General features: G+C 35.1%; 1 protein-coding gene across 1 annotated transcript; it reads right to left on the reverse strand.

The window, feature by feature from the left end:
• LOC109223447 (putative amidase C869.01) lies at nt 3,377-8,222 on the reverse strand. The gene is made up of 5 exons (XM_019387758.1): nt 7,599-8,222; nt 5,580-5,794; nt 4,833-5,075; nt 4,513-4,711; nt 3,377-3,983 (listed from the first exon to the last, which is right to left on the reverse strand). Exons 1-5 carry the CDS (start codon nt 8,145-8,147, stop codon nt 3,612-3,614), a joined length of 1,578 nt encoding a protein of 525 aa, XP_019243303.1. The 5' UTR covers nt 8,148-8,222; the 3' UTR covers nt 3,377-3,611.

Genomic DNA, 14,935 nt, shown 5'->3' on the forward strand with positions numbered 1-14,935 from the left:
TGGACTTTTAAACGAGAGGATTTGACTTGCAGACTGATTTGAAAGCATGTTGTACTTACTAAGATTTCATGAGTTGACTTTATGTGTTTTCTACTGCTCAGTCTTTATTTACTTTTATTACTTACTGAGTTGGCATACTCACATTACTCCCTGCACCTTGTGTGCAGATCCAGGGGTTGCTGGACGTGCTAGTGAGCGTTGATTTCATCCGTCGCGGATCTGTTGGAGTTGGCAAGGTAGTTGCATGGCGATCGCAGCCCTGCTCTTCTCCCTCCTATCTTCCTATAGATGTTATTAGTTATTTTCCAGACTGTATTAGTCTTAGTATTATTGGACAGTATTTAGTAGATGCTCATGACTAGTGACACTCCGATGTCGGGCTTTTCTTCCACACTTTGGTATTCTAACTTATCTTATGAAGTTTTATTAATTAAATAGCTCGAAGAAATTTTTATTTTGAAATATCGGGTTGTTTTGATAAAAGAGTCGGCTTGCCTAATTCCACATTAGGCGCCATCACGGCATGGTAGATTTGGGTCATGACGGGAACCATGAGTCGCGGCCATGTTCCTCTCATGATCAGCTTTTTCAGCTTGCTAGAATGCATCAGATTAACCTCTATGACCCCTCTGAGAAACAAGTCTTTTAATTTCTTGCATGTAAAATTTCACCAATTGCCTTGATTTTAGTTCGTTTTGCCTAAAAGCTTTTGAAGGTCACCATGGTGGCTTCCTTGGTTGAAAATGTATGAGCATGGCCTTTGGACAAGGCCACTAGAACTAGCAGGACCGAAGTGTAGAAGTTCATGTTGTTCTGACTACTGAGTTGAGAGTATCCTAATAGACAGCAAAATCACTCCATTTAAACGGGTAATGTGACAATCGAGGATAGACGCGCATCTAGAACAAGTTATGTTGGTTCAGCTAAACCATTACTTTTGAGCTTGAACTATGTAAACGTATGAAAAGACATCTACAACTGTTTACATATAATAAGATCATACTTAATTTGTTTCTTAATTTAGTAGTTTAATTGGCGGATTACCAAATATTAGTTAAATACGGTAAAACTCCACAGTGCGACCCTTTCCACAGTGCGACCCTTTCCTCTTATCAAATGACCAGGGATAGGAAGAACTAGAGAGGACCTAATCAAATCTAGAAATTGTGCAACAAGAAATATCTCACCGTGACAATGTAACTAAATATCTGCTAAATTACAAATGTCAAAGTTTTAGCAAATTAATTGGCCAAACTATGAAGATAATTATTATAGTCTACGTCGCCACGACCAATTCAATGTTATTAATATATTCAATTTAAAGTAGTTTGCTGTGGCTGAGCAACACAATCACTAGTTTAGGCAAGAGGCACAATGCAAGGATCTGTTTTGCAGTTGATCTTAATTTTCAGTAAAGCAAAAGTAAAAACATCCATTTTCAAGTAGCCCCCACGCGGGTAAAGAAACTAACGCCTCGTTTATTTTAATTAAGATTAAGACGTGTGAATCTGAATAAGTATCTGAAAATTAATGTGCATTAAGATTAAGACGTCTAAATCTGAATACACATCTGAATATCAAGATGTTGTATTAAGATTTGAATGCTGAATAATAAGACTGTTTGTTTTCTCTACTCTGAATGTGTGAAACTTGTCTTTATTTAAAAACGAATAAGTATAAATTCAGATTTATTAGTACCAATTAATCTAATACTATATTAATAAATATATATTTTTTTTAATTATATGGTAGTTGGTGGTAATGATGGTTAACAGTGGTGGTTGCAGATGCCGATTAGGTAATGGTTAGTGATGGTGTTGGTTGATGGTGGTGATTATGGATAGTAGATGGTGAATGACAGTAGTAGTTGATGGTGGTGGTTGATGGCGGTAGCGAGTGATAACAGTAGTCGGTGTATATAGTGGTGGTTGATAATGGTGATTGTTGTGATATTGGTGATTGATGGTGATGGTGATGGTTGTAAATAGTGATCGGTGGTAGTGACAAATGACATTCATGCTTGCCAGGAGTGGTGGTTGTGGCTGAGGATGGTGGTAATGGGTGGTGGGTAGTGGGTGGATGTAGTCTATAATGGTGGAGGACATCGATAGCAGTGGTAATGGTGATTAGTAGTGGAAGTGCAGGAGTAATAGTGAAATATCATTTTTACATAAATTGTTTAATGTATGACATCATAATGATATTAAGATCCCGTTATAAATCTTAATCATTAAGATCAGTTCAGACTCATAGTGATTGTATAAAAAAAAAGGGCTTAGTGGTTAAGATCTGAATGATTAAGACTCGGATCTAATAAACAAATGCACTTAATAACTGAGATGTAAATATTAAAATTCAGACTTCCATTAAGCGCAAACAAATGATGCCTAAATAACAAGAAGAAGAGAAGTTTTAGAGCGCACGTTAAGCTAAATTCAGGATTGGATTATATTAGCCTAATTATAATGGCAATGATTTCTTGCTAGAAACAAAATAACTTCATTCCGAACTAATTATCAATAAAATCAGTGTGTTTCTGAACTAAATACTATTCGCATTTTGTAAGTTCTTACATTATTGCACCACCCCCGGTTTATATGTTTGTAGTCTTATGTAAAACCTAGAGTAAGCAAACATTGAAGCCCTTTATGTAACTTGCCCTTGAGTTAGATCACATTAGCGTTTGAATGCTCAATTTCGGCAGTTTATTGGCTATTTTAGATTTATTTTTGTATCCCCAGTCTCGAAAGCTTGGTGAACAAAATGGGCGCATATCAACATCTCTGGAAAAGGAACATAATTTCACCTTGGCATCAAATTATGGATGAAATCCATAATTAAAAATAAGACTGTACGTGTTTATTATGGACTACGCGATTGTGTGAAAGGAATAAGCTTAAATCCTTTGATGACACACTCCTCGTGAGCTTTCCTATCAACCAATCCCCTATTTCAAGGTCAAGTATGATAAGCAGGTTCAGGGATCAATGGTTCATCTAATGAGCCTATACATTAAAAGTAGATGGAGTGATCAAGCAGCCCTTCTTGCGCCAATGGCATAGAGTGATGCGTCAGTATTAACATACAACTCCTTATTCCAATCCGGAAACGGAAAGATTGGGGCTGACAGCAAACACTCATCTGCATGCTTAAAGGCTTAATCCTGTTCTAGTTCCCAATCGTTATACCTTTCTTCTGCAATGATTCCATTTTGGGATTCCACGCTGGCTTATTATTTGTTAGTTTGCTCAAGTACCTGTCTGGCATAATAATTAAGAGAAGGCAAAATTGAATTAATTTTCTTCAAAACATTGGATATGTCCTTTTGATAATTCATCAAAAGGATACGCTTGATTTCGAATTAGACCAATCGAGATATCAGGAAACAATATTCTGCATTTCCAGTTAATGTTTGGGCAATGTAACTCGAAGATATTTGCGTCAAATGCTGTATCGTTACAATTGACCATCATACAGCCAATGTGCTAAAAGTTTCCAACTCCCTACACTTCTGAAAGTTCCCAAACAGGAAAATGATCTTCGAACAACTGGTTGGAAAAAAAACAAACTTCAGTGACTATGCTGGGAAAAAGGAAAACAAATTATCTACTTTAAAATGAAGGAATTGAGTTGGGAAAAGGACGTCTGCGGATCATGGTGGCTTGTTCAAAGGAATAAGCAATCTCAATCAGCTTTGGTTCACTTCCTTTCACCCCTCCAAAACATAGACCAAAAGGCATACCATTAGTACTATTATAACCAGCAGGAACTATTATTGCTGGATATCCTCCAATAGCCAACACTGTGGAAACACCTGAACCTAATGTCACTAACGCATCCAGTTCATTCTCTATTATCAGTTTCTCAAATCCATCTTCTGAAAGTTTCTCCATCATCGCCATTGCCTTCCTCTCCTTCTCTCCGATCCCTTTTGTTGCTTCTGCTGCTATGAAAATTTCTTGACCAAAGTTTTTACTTCTTTCCTGTATTTGTATTTGCAACAACCAAATAGTTTAAGAGTTCAAATTCTGTGCCAACTCTTCATATCATAAATTAAAAAATAGGATAATAATTTGTTATTGTCGGTTAAATTACAGTCAGTGTACACAATGTAAATCCATAGTTTTAGCGGAAGAGATATAGCTTGTAAAAGAAAACTTCTATAACTAAGGGTGTGTTTGGTAGGAAGGAAAATTTTTCTGTTTTCATGGAAAATGTGTGGTTTTATCACTTATTTTTCCTTGTTTGGTCGGTGAGTGGAAAACTTTTTCCGAAAAATATTTTCTAGTATTTGGTTAGAGAGTAGAGGAGTTTTGGAAAATGTTTTCCTTTCTCTTGATAGGGAAAACATTTTCCTCCAAATGAATTCATTAGGAAAATATTTTCCAAAATATTTAAGCCAACCAAACATGGTATAATTAGAAAATATTTTCCGAAAAATGTTTTCCTTACCAAACACACCCTAAATCACGGTAACCATGTCAAAAGCACAGGATTAGAGAAAGGACATACCAATTCTGGGTTATTCTGGTTGAAGGCTATTATCTCAGCGAGTGATCTAACTGGGGATGTGACGAGCTCTGCTAGATAATTGTTGAGTGAGAGCTTGAACTCTGCTAGTAATGCCACCTCCGCACCACTTTGATTGGGGTCTAAAACCACATCAATATTTGGTATTTCAAGATTATCTAATACAACTGCACCTCTTTGCCTGAACTTTTCTAGAAAAGAGAAAAAAAAGTTAAATGTGTTACTAAGAGTATAAATCTTGCACAGAAAGAAAAAAATGATGAAATGTTAAACTCACTAAACTATAATTCTCATACTTTTACCTTAGTGTCTGCAAATGACCAGTCAATACTGCATCAGCTTGATACACATCGGAAAGGGCCAGAAAAGGATGTCTTACCACACCCAATCTCTTTCCCTTAAGACCATCTTCATTGAGAAATTGTTTATAACCACCGGCTGGAATGAACTTAACTGCTGCTCTTGTTGCTTCAAGGTCTCTTATATCGAAGCCAACAATAGAATCAAGAACATATACAGCATCTGAAACCGTTCTGCATATGGGCCTGCAAATTTGATCATCAGCAACATAATATAATATTTTTGCCTATGCTGCCTACACTAAGTTTAGATAAACTAAATAAGCAATCGGGCATATCCTACATAGACTTTCAAATGTAGTAGCTTTAGGCGCAACACCACACAATAGCTGAAGGTGCTAAAAGTGGACGAGGTAAACCTTGAATCACATAGAGAAAAGTTTTCCTAATAGAGATTATACAATCTCTCAAAATCAATATACATCATAGCTAAACAGTGAACGAAATGGAAGAAATGATACAATAGGATTAAGGCTTTATTATTGTTATTACACTTACACATTATATCCAGCGTTTCTTCAGAATACTTGTCTACTAGAATAAGTGTGAGATTTAGGAAACATCTAAGTTGAAAGAAAATGGATACAAATGATGATTCCAATTAACTGCTCCAACTAGTCTTGGATTGACGCTTAGTTGGTTGTTGGTGGAATGAAGCAACCTAATATGACAATAGAAAACATAAATTACCCAACTGAGTCCTGTCGAGGAGAGAGGGGAATGACACCAGCACGGCTAGTGAGTCCAACAGTGGGTTTGAGGCCTACAACAGCATTGTATTCAGCAGGACAGATAATTGAGCCGTCAGTCTCAGTTCCTAGTGACACAGCCACCATGTTAGCAGCTACGGATATTGCAGATCCACTGCTTGAACCACATGGACTTCCTCCTTCCACATACGGGTTCTGCATTTTCCACAAGGACGGACCACAACAGTAAAATTTCTGAGAGTATTTCTTCAAACAAACAATAAAATTTAGCAGGAAGTACGACTAACATATAGCCGACCCCAACCTAATTTGGAATTGAAGGTAATTGAATGATTGATCTGTCATAACAGACATTCTTCAAGCCATAGGTTGAGTCAATAAAATTTGATCAAGGAGCTTTTACAAACTAATCGACGAGTATGAACAAACTAGTTACTCCAGTATTACCTCTTTATTTTCCTTGATTGGAACCTACCTGAAACATTCAAAAGTAGTCCTCTGATAATAGGTGAATTTGACTATAATCACACCTTAAATAATCACCTTCTTGTGTAGTTTTAATGCTAAAAGTGATGACAAAATGCTCTTATTAGTGCTTTTCATGATTTGTAGGTGACATATGTATAAAGACGGCTAAGGAGCAGTTTTGGAGTCAAAAGTGATGAAAAAGAGGCCAACTGTGAAATTTCCCAAGTGACCCGTGCAAAAACAGGCCGAAGATTCAGAGAACTGGATCCACCGCGGTTCCACCGCGACCGCGGCAGAACCGCGGTGGGAAGCAGCTGCAGAAGATTGAGATTCCGCGAGGGTGTTTGGCCGCGGTTCTACCGCGACCGCGGCAGAACCGCGGCAGGCGCAGTAAACTTCAGGGACCAAAGTGTCAATTACGGGATTTTTAGACCTAAACCCTATTTAAAACATTAGACTTCGCCCAAGAGAGGCATGTATTGATTTTTAAGGTTTCTTAGCAAGGAAAAACATTGTGAGAAAATACTCTAAACATCTTTCTTCTTTTCTTTTGATTTTATGATGAATTCAAGCTTAGTTTATTTTCCCATAGCCATGAGTTAAATTCCTTGTCTAAGGCTTTGATGGAACCTATTGGGTGATGAACTTCTTGTTTATGTGAATACAAATTGCTAGTTTAATCTTTATTTGTTCAACTTCGTGTTCGTTGTAGCTAATTGACAGGATCCTCAATTAGCTGTGCCTATTTAGTGTGCATAACTTGGAAAAGAGTGCATATTTAGGGTATTGTTGAACAACACCACTCCTAAATTATTAGAGGAATCTATAATTGCGGGTTTAAAGGCGGGATTAGGAATAACGAAGCCTTGGGTGCAATCTAAATTGAATTGTGCTAAATAAAGCAAGCTAGTGTATCTCAGGAGAGTGCAATAGTAGATTACTGTAATTACTCGGGAGAGAGTTGCGGTAAGATTAGCGTTCATAATTGATAGAGATGTGTGGGTAAATTTGTATGAGCATAAACAGAAGGGATTCCATCAATAGGGAAAATCATTGCCTTAGCTTTTTCTCATAATTGTTTACAACCTTTTTTTTTATTTAGTTACAGCCATTTAGTTATTTGCAAGCTAGTTATTAAAGAACACTCAACTGAGAATTTGAATATTTGAGAAGCTGGTTCTGAAGACTTAGTGGGTCTGAAGATAGCGGTTGATAGGTTAACTCTCTGTGGATTCGACCCTGAGCGTAATACTCGGGTTATATTTGCAACGTCCGCAGAGTCTTTTTTTTTACAAGGCATAGTTGGGCGTGATCATCCTCCTTTTGAAAGAAGAGACAAAGAAAGTAATACTATTTCTACTCTCCAATTTATGGGAGGGTGTTTATAAGTCAAGCCAGAAGACATTTGTGTCATCTCGTTAAGGGTAAAATAGAAAATTTAAAGTTAAATTATTTCTAAATAAGGAAGTATGACATTTAAGAACAGACTAAAAAAGAAAGTATGCGAGATGACAATGCTGTGAGAACTCACCACACCTTGGCCACTTCTAGCAGACCATCCATCAGGAATACTGAAAGATCGAAAATGGTACCATTCACTCATACTAGCCTTTCCCAAAATCAAAGCACCATCATTCTTCAGCCTCTCCACAACAGTAGCATCTCTACGCACCTCTGAACCAAGCAACGCGTAAGACCCCGCAGTAGTATTAAGCTTATCCTTTGTTGCTATGCTATCTTTGACCAGAACAGGAATACCGTGTAAACTGCCCAGTTTCTTCTTAATTATCTGCCTTTGTTTATCAGCTTCATCGGCTTGTTTTCGCACGTCCGGATTCACTTCGATAACTCCACGAAGAACAGGATTAAGGGTTTCAATTTTATGCAAGTAGAAGTCAACGAGTTGTCTTGATGTAAGCTTGTTTTGGGCAAAGGCCAATTGTATGTCTTTGATTGTAGCTTCTTCAATATTGAAATTGAAATGGTACTCCTGCTCGCAATTTCCATTTGTGTTATTGAAACTTATTAAGAAAAGCAGCAGCAATATTGAGGAAAAGAGAAGAGTAGAATGAATCGCCATTAATATTAGAGAAAATTTTACATGAGAAAAAGTAAGCTCCTACTTTTCAATTTTATTGCTCATGTTTCAATTTACAACCAATTTATCCAAAAACAATACGTTAGGATTCAACATTCAACTCCAAATTCTCAAAATTACTATTTAATTTTTAAAAAGATTGCTCAAGCTTTTAAGTTAATTTTCCAATAACTAAATGTGACTCAAATAGTAGTTCAACAAACCAAATCCATTTGGATGGTAAAAATTAGATTTTAACAAGCTTAAATATGTGGATTTAAATTTCATATTTGATTTTGTGAGAAATTTGGAGTGGGTGTTATTTACACTTGTTATAAATATTATAAAGAGGTTGTATACAAAATTTGAATTCATTTAGTGAAGATTTAGACTGGTTTTGAATAAGAATTGCAACTAAAAATCGTGGAAGAAATTCGTCACTTGTATAAAGGTGTATAAAAGTGTATAATAGTATATAAGATGTGTTTATACACTATTATACAAGATTATACATAATTATACAAAAAACTGACTTCGTCTTCTTCCTTGCTTTTTTTTTTTAAATTTAACTCAAATCTACTCCAAATCACTTCAAATTTAAATTTTAAACTCCTTTTGATATTTTCAATCAATTGGAACAACACCCAATCCAAACAACTAACAAACTCAAAAAATTCTATTTTCGAAAGCAAAGTTTTGAATGCCTTCAATGGTGGACTTCTACTCTTCAATTTTCTTACATTGCAACCAGGGCAGAAGCAGAAAATACAATAGTTGTGAGAATACAGATTTAATTCCATAGCTTTTAGAACGATGGTTGTAAGAACACAGATTTTGAATTTACTAGTACTTTCAAAATATGTACAATATGAGCTAGGTCAGGTAAAACTTAAAAACACAAACCTTTTTTTGTTATGGTGTGCAGTCACGTGTATTTGCTTGTAATTCTTTCTTAATATTCCGTGGAAGAGGAAGTATTCTTAGAAATCACATAAAAAGCTGAAGCAATGACGATCATCATATACATATATTTTAATCAAACATGAGCTCTATATTGACTCAATGTACTTCTATAGTCTCATATTTAATAATGACTCTTTGAAATATACAAGAATACCATTTATGGAGATTGCAATTCAAATACCTTTATATTAATCAATCATAAACTCATACCTACCTCTTGAGACGTGAAACACCCACAAATCGTCATACCCGAGTAATATTTTTCCAAAAACTACTCGTTCGAGACACCAAATATATATACTAATCAGTTTCTTGCTTTCCAAGACCAAATAGGTCTGAAATTTGTAAGAATTTCTTAGAGTCAAAACGGGATCAAGGAATTAATAAATGAGATTCCGTATTACGAGAATAATTCTTTTCTAGTCCAATTATTTTTATGATAATAAATTATGAATTATTTCACCAAAATTCGTAACTGCGCTCCTCCATAAATTCCAAATTCAACATTAAACACTTACTTAACTTCACATGTAAAAGATTATAGATATATATATCAATTAAACTAAATTGCTACATTATAGTTTATTGATTAAATAAATTCTCTTAGACTTACACTTAACTTATTTCATGTGCTGGATAAAAGATTCACCAGCAAAGTTTACATATAAAAGTTTATAAGTTTTCATAAAAAGATATCATCAATCTCTAAATCGAAATCTAAATTTTATCAATTAATTATTATTTCAGAAAAAAAGTATATTGTCATCATCCAATTTATTAGGCATATTGATCCATAATGAATCGTACTAATAATAAATAATATGTACTGTTCATAATAATTATATCAAGATAGAAAGAATAGTATATTTCATGACCTAAAGAATCTGTTTTATACAGTCAGTATAACAATGCTTTATCTCTATTTGATCTCGTTTAATAAAGTTGAAATTAAAGTATTCTTACAATTAAGATAAATTATATTTAATCTTGTGCTATAATTATATTGGTGGTGTGCCTAATATTCACATTAGATTGTGGACCTAAATTTTGGCGAAATATATAGATAGCTCTTTTAAGTTACTATTTAGACCCTTCTACTTGCCAGAAATATATTTCCTAGACACTAGAGTCTAACCTGCCACTATGCGTGTGTTATCTCACATTTAAGGGATCGTTTGGTAGGGTGCATAAGAATAATGTTGAATAGGGTGTATTAGTAATGCTAGCATTAGTTATATTTGCATAAGTTGTTGACATATTTCTTATCCATTGTTTGGTTTGATGTATTATACATTGCACAATTTTAAAAAGAATTGTTTGTTTACAAAAATACCCTCATAACCAGTACATCACTTTATCTTTTAAAAAGAAACATATGTTGAGGAATGTTTTTATATGAAAAAGGTTTTAAAAAAATTATTTGATTTGTCTACTTATATTGTAGTATAGAACTGAATATTCATTTATAAAATAGAAAATATGCTAAATATTGATTTGTTACTAGGGATATAATTTTATTTCCTACTTTCTTGAATTATTAGGCAAAGAAAGTTTGAATTACAAAAATAAAAAGAAATTAGTGGATTACAAGTGCATTCCAATACGTAGTAATAGAGTACAGATTTATAATTTACAATGAAGAAATTAGCGGAGTATTGATATAAATAGCGGGAGCAATTTCAGTACCAAACTTTACAACCAACTTGCATTAATATAATAGAATATTTTAATAAAGCATAACTTTTGAAGGGTAATTTTATCTTTAACTAAGCTAATGCATGCATTAAAACCCATGTTAATACCATTGTTTCCTATGCATTAGTTATCAATAGGATAATAACAAATATGGTGTATAACTAATACTTGCATAATTAATGCATAAATTCAAAAAGTGTACCAAATAAGGTGGTATTAATACACAAAGCTAATGCATGCATTATTTTATCTAATGCATCCTACCAAACGACCCCTAAGCGTTTTAGGTGTTATTTCAACGCATTTTCAACTGAAAGTGTACAATAAAAAGACTTTTATACCCTTATTATTTACCTCTATTTCACCCTAAATGTCATGTCCAATTCTTCTTCATCTTTCTTGTTAGCTAACCCCTATTAAAGCCACCATGTTCTCAAATACATTTCAAAATTACAAAGCTTACACCAAGTCAATCAGCAATTACTACCCTAATCATTAGTAATCTCTTGTTTTTCCTATCGCAATTCTGTTATCTACAGAAATAGAAATATAGCTCCAGAACTCCAATTTTTTCCAAGAATTCAACTTCTTTTGTCTACAACTTCAGAAGCCAATTTGTTCCTTCACCCGTCTAAACCATAACTATGCTGAAATGTCATCTCCATAACCCATGTATACCAAGTTGATAACTTTAAGGAGAAAATTTTGAAGCTCAAAAATTGTGATTCTTTTTCGACCTCAAAAACCACACCAAAAAAAAAACTCACTTTGTTATAAATCCACTTGCACAGAATGTAGATGTCCAACTTGTGATTTGGAAATCTTATCATATCTAGATTTGTCTTGCAATGTCTAGATTCGTGTTAGTTTTGGGACTCATAACTAGATTTAGGAAGTTCTGTAACAATGCAATAGTATTTATATAAATAGGTTCGTTAACGAAGACACTTTGAAAACGAAGAAAGAGATGTTCCTTTCTAATATTATCATTCTCTTCTATTATTAATTCTAGTTAATTACATAGTTCTCGATATATTGCTTTTTTTTCATAACTTTGATTTTCATGAAACTTGAAACCCGGAGGAGAGTGAACTTTTGTCGGTACTCGTCTTTTACACTAAAAGAGATTTGATACTGATATTAAAACTTATATTTGTTTACCCGTACAACGGTACAGTTAGATGTGTTACGCGGTTATAGACAAGCGAAATAATAGTGATATAAGAATAAAAATAAGACTTAACAATTGAAATTGAAGAAGATAACAAGCCTGGCTCCGAGTGCAGCGTCTCCAAGGGCAGAAATGAGAGCAATATAAAAAAGCAAATAAAGTTATTTATTTGAGAGAGAAAATGAAATACAACATATGTTTTTCTTAGAAAATCCGTCCCTTCCAACGGTTGTTGAGCCTGCCATTTATATCTATACCTAGGGAAACAAGATCCTAGAATCAAGCCTCACTTAAATGATAATAAAGGAGTCATTGATGAATATGTAACTGCAGGCCATGAATGCAAATATTCTCTGCAACGGCTGCCCATTTAATGTTAGAGAATATTTTTCATTGAATGCTAACCGATGGCAAATATTCGATCTGCTCTCTTGTATTACGACCCAAAATCCACTAGTCGTGATGGCACCTAACCCAACCCGCTAGGTAAGCCAACTAATAACTATCCAATTTCAATAATATTATTTAAACAATTAAACAAAGGAATTTTTCTGAATCTTTTACATTTCCCAAGGACTGGTAGTACAAATCATGAGCTTCTAAGAATAGAGTTTACAAAGCTGATATGAAGAAAATACATCTTCTGTTTGAAAAGTACATAAAAAGAGTTTTATAATACTAAGGCTACCATGAACAAGAGGCAGCTACAACAGGGACGCAGGTACATTTTTGAATCCAACTCCCGCCATGCACAGCAATATCGACATCCGAAATCTGCACGCAATGTGCAGGAAGTGTAGTATGAGTACGACCGACCCCATGTACTCAATAAGTAACAAACCTAACCTTAGGTTGAAAGTAGTGACGAGCTGGAACAAGGTCGGGTCCAACACCAATAACCAGTAGCAGTCAATAACAATGTAAAGCAAGTAAATAAAGAAGTAGCTCAGAGATAAAATGCTCAGCTTTTTTCATAGTTTTTTCCGAAACATTTCCGCTTTTCAAGTATATCAGTGAAAATCCAAATCCTTTACCGAAATGGTCAAAATATGAGAAAGTTTGAAATTTGTAATTTTTTTTCCAAAAATATTTCATCAAGTAAATGTTTCATTTTCAGATAGCATGAGGAAAGTACATCTCTATGCTACATGTCAAAATACAGGTAAAAATCATGAATGTCACTAAAACCAGGTAGCAAAGGAAATGCATCTCTATGCATGTATCTCAAGTACGTATGTCAAATTGTTAACTTATATGAGTCCACCAAACTATAGAGTACCTGGTCATCTATGAGATGATGCCTAGCATGCAGTAAAGACTGAAGGTAAAGAAGGCAGGAGATTTTTTACATGGAAAAATCCCACACAAGGGGATCAAAAAACCACGACCTACTCTTGTAGGCTTTTTATCTCAACTAACTTATAATCTACCTATTACAAGCCACTTTGCAAAAACCTTATTGCAAAGACTTCAAACTAACTTGTGATACAACCACCACAAGCCACTTTGCAAAAACCCTATTGCAAAGACTTCAAACTAACTTGTGATGCAACTACCACAAGCCACTCTATAACTATCTTAGCTACAAAGGCTTTAATCTTATGACTATCCCTAGTCACAACATAAACTCAGAAGTTTACGAATTTGGTTTGTTCCTAAGACAATGCTTCAAAGAAAGCAAACTAGGAATTACAATGACGAACAAATAACAAGATTACAACTCAACTACGGATGTACATAAACTCATTTAGAAACTGATCCTTAGTGGAGTTGTCTTCTTGTTCTTGACACACCAGTGACTTCAATGCCGGATGAATACTTTTGTTTCTTGAGAGAATATCTGAATGCATGAAAAATGGTGTGTCTTGCACCAGGTTGTTTTATCACAAAAGATAGCACAATGGATAGTGATGTCAACTCTTGGTGTACGCTTCTTCCCAATGAGAAGTTACTGCTGTACTGTCTGCACAGCCACTTTTGGGAAGTTGCGTTCCAGCTGGATAGTGACTTTGTACTTCTGTCAGGACACACCAACAAACCAGGTCCTAGTTGTGTTCCTCTTCTGTGACAGTTGCCAGATGGTCACTTTCTTCTGTCACGTTCCAGCTATGTACTTGACTTGTACTTTTTGTCAGAGAACCCTAAGGGACCAGGTCCCTGTTGTGTTCCTCTTTGTACGGTTGCGGTCAGTCACTCAGTTGCTTGTGTTCCTCCCTTTGCTGATTTTCAGGCTTCGACCAGTTCACATGAAATATACATCCTGTGCGTCAGGTGCTCTATCTGGTTCTTCATGACAACTTTGTTAGATCATCAAAACATAAGAAGCATAAGGCTAAGACATTGAAAACCCATCAATTTCCCCCTTTTTGATGATGACAAACTTAGGCAAGGACAGTATTTGTTTAGAGCAGAAATAACCAGATGAGATGCTAGAACTACACGAAGTTCCCCCTTAATCTAAGATCTCCCTCATTCTCACACTTCACACTTCACGAAGTTCCCCCTTAATCTAAGATCTCCCTCATTCTCACACTTCACACTTCTTTTCCCCCTTTTGGCATCATTAAAAAGGACAGGGATTAAGAAGAGCACAAGCAGGTAATAAGCACAAAGAAGTCTAACACAGCTAGCTCATGCCACATATGTGCACACAACATGACAGAAAAGAGAAGCCAGAGGAACACAGGATTGTACCAGCAACGAAAGGGAAGCTGTTTCATTAATGTTTACATTGACTGAGTAATTCAGGAGCAGTAATGGTTAAGTACAACATGCCATCACAACAAAGCATGCAAACAAAAGTAAAACAATAGCCACAGGAGGTTGGAGCAAAAATAGCTTGACACAAGGAGGATCCAAGGGGATACTAAAGGAAGGAGGCTTGGAGGAAGAGACAACAATGGTTTTGAGAACCAGGTCCAGTCTAGCATTTGCGGACAGTTGTTCTTCAAGTAATTGAGCC

This window comes from Nicotiana attenuata, chromosome 3, assembly GCF_001879085.1.
Source record: "Nicotiana attenuata strain UT chromosome 3, NIATTr2, whole genome shotgun sequence".
NCBI lineage: Eukaryota > Viridiplantae > Streptophyta > Magnoliopsida > Solanales > Solanaceae > Nicotiana > Nicotiana attenuata.

Excerpts from the sequence above, each read along its gene's own strand:
- LOC109223447 (XM_019387758.1), bottom strand. The coding sequence starts at position 8,147 with ATGGCGATTCATTCTACTCTTCTCTTTTCCTCAATATTGCTGCTGCTT. Across the intron at positions 4,712-4,832 it reads GGTCATTTGCAGACACTAAG|GCAAAGAGGTGCAGTTGTAT; the intron begins GTAAAAGTATGA and ends AGAAAAGTTCAG. Across the intron at positions 3,984-4,512 it reads ACCAGAATAACCCAGAATTG|GAAAGAAGTAAAAACTTTGG; the intron begins GTATGTCCTTTC and ends ATACAAATACAG.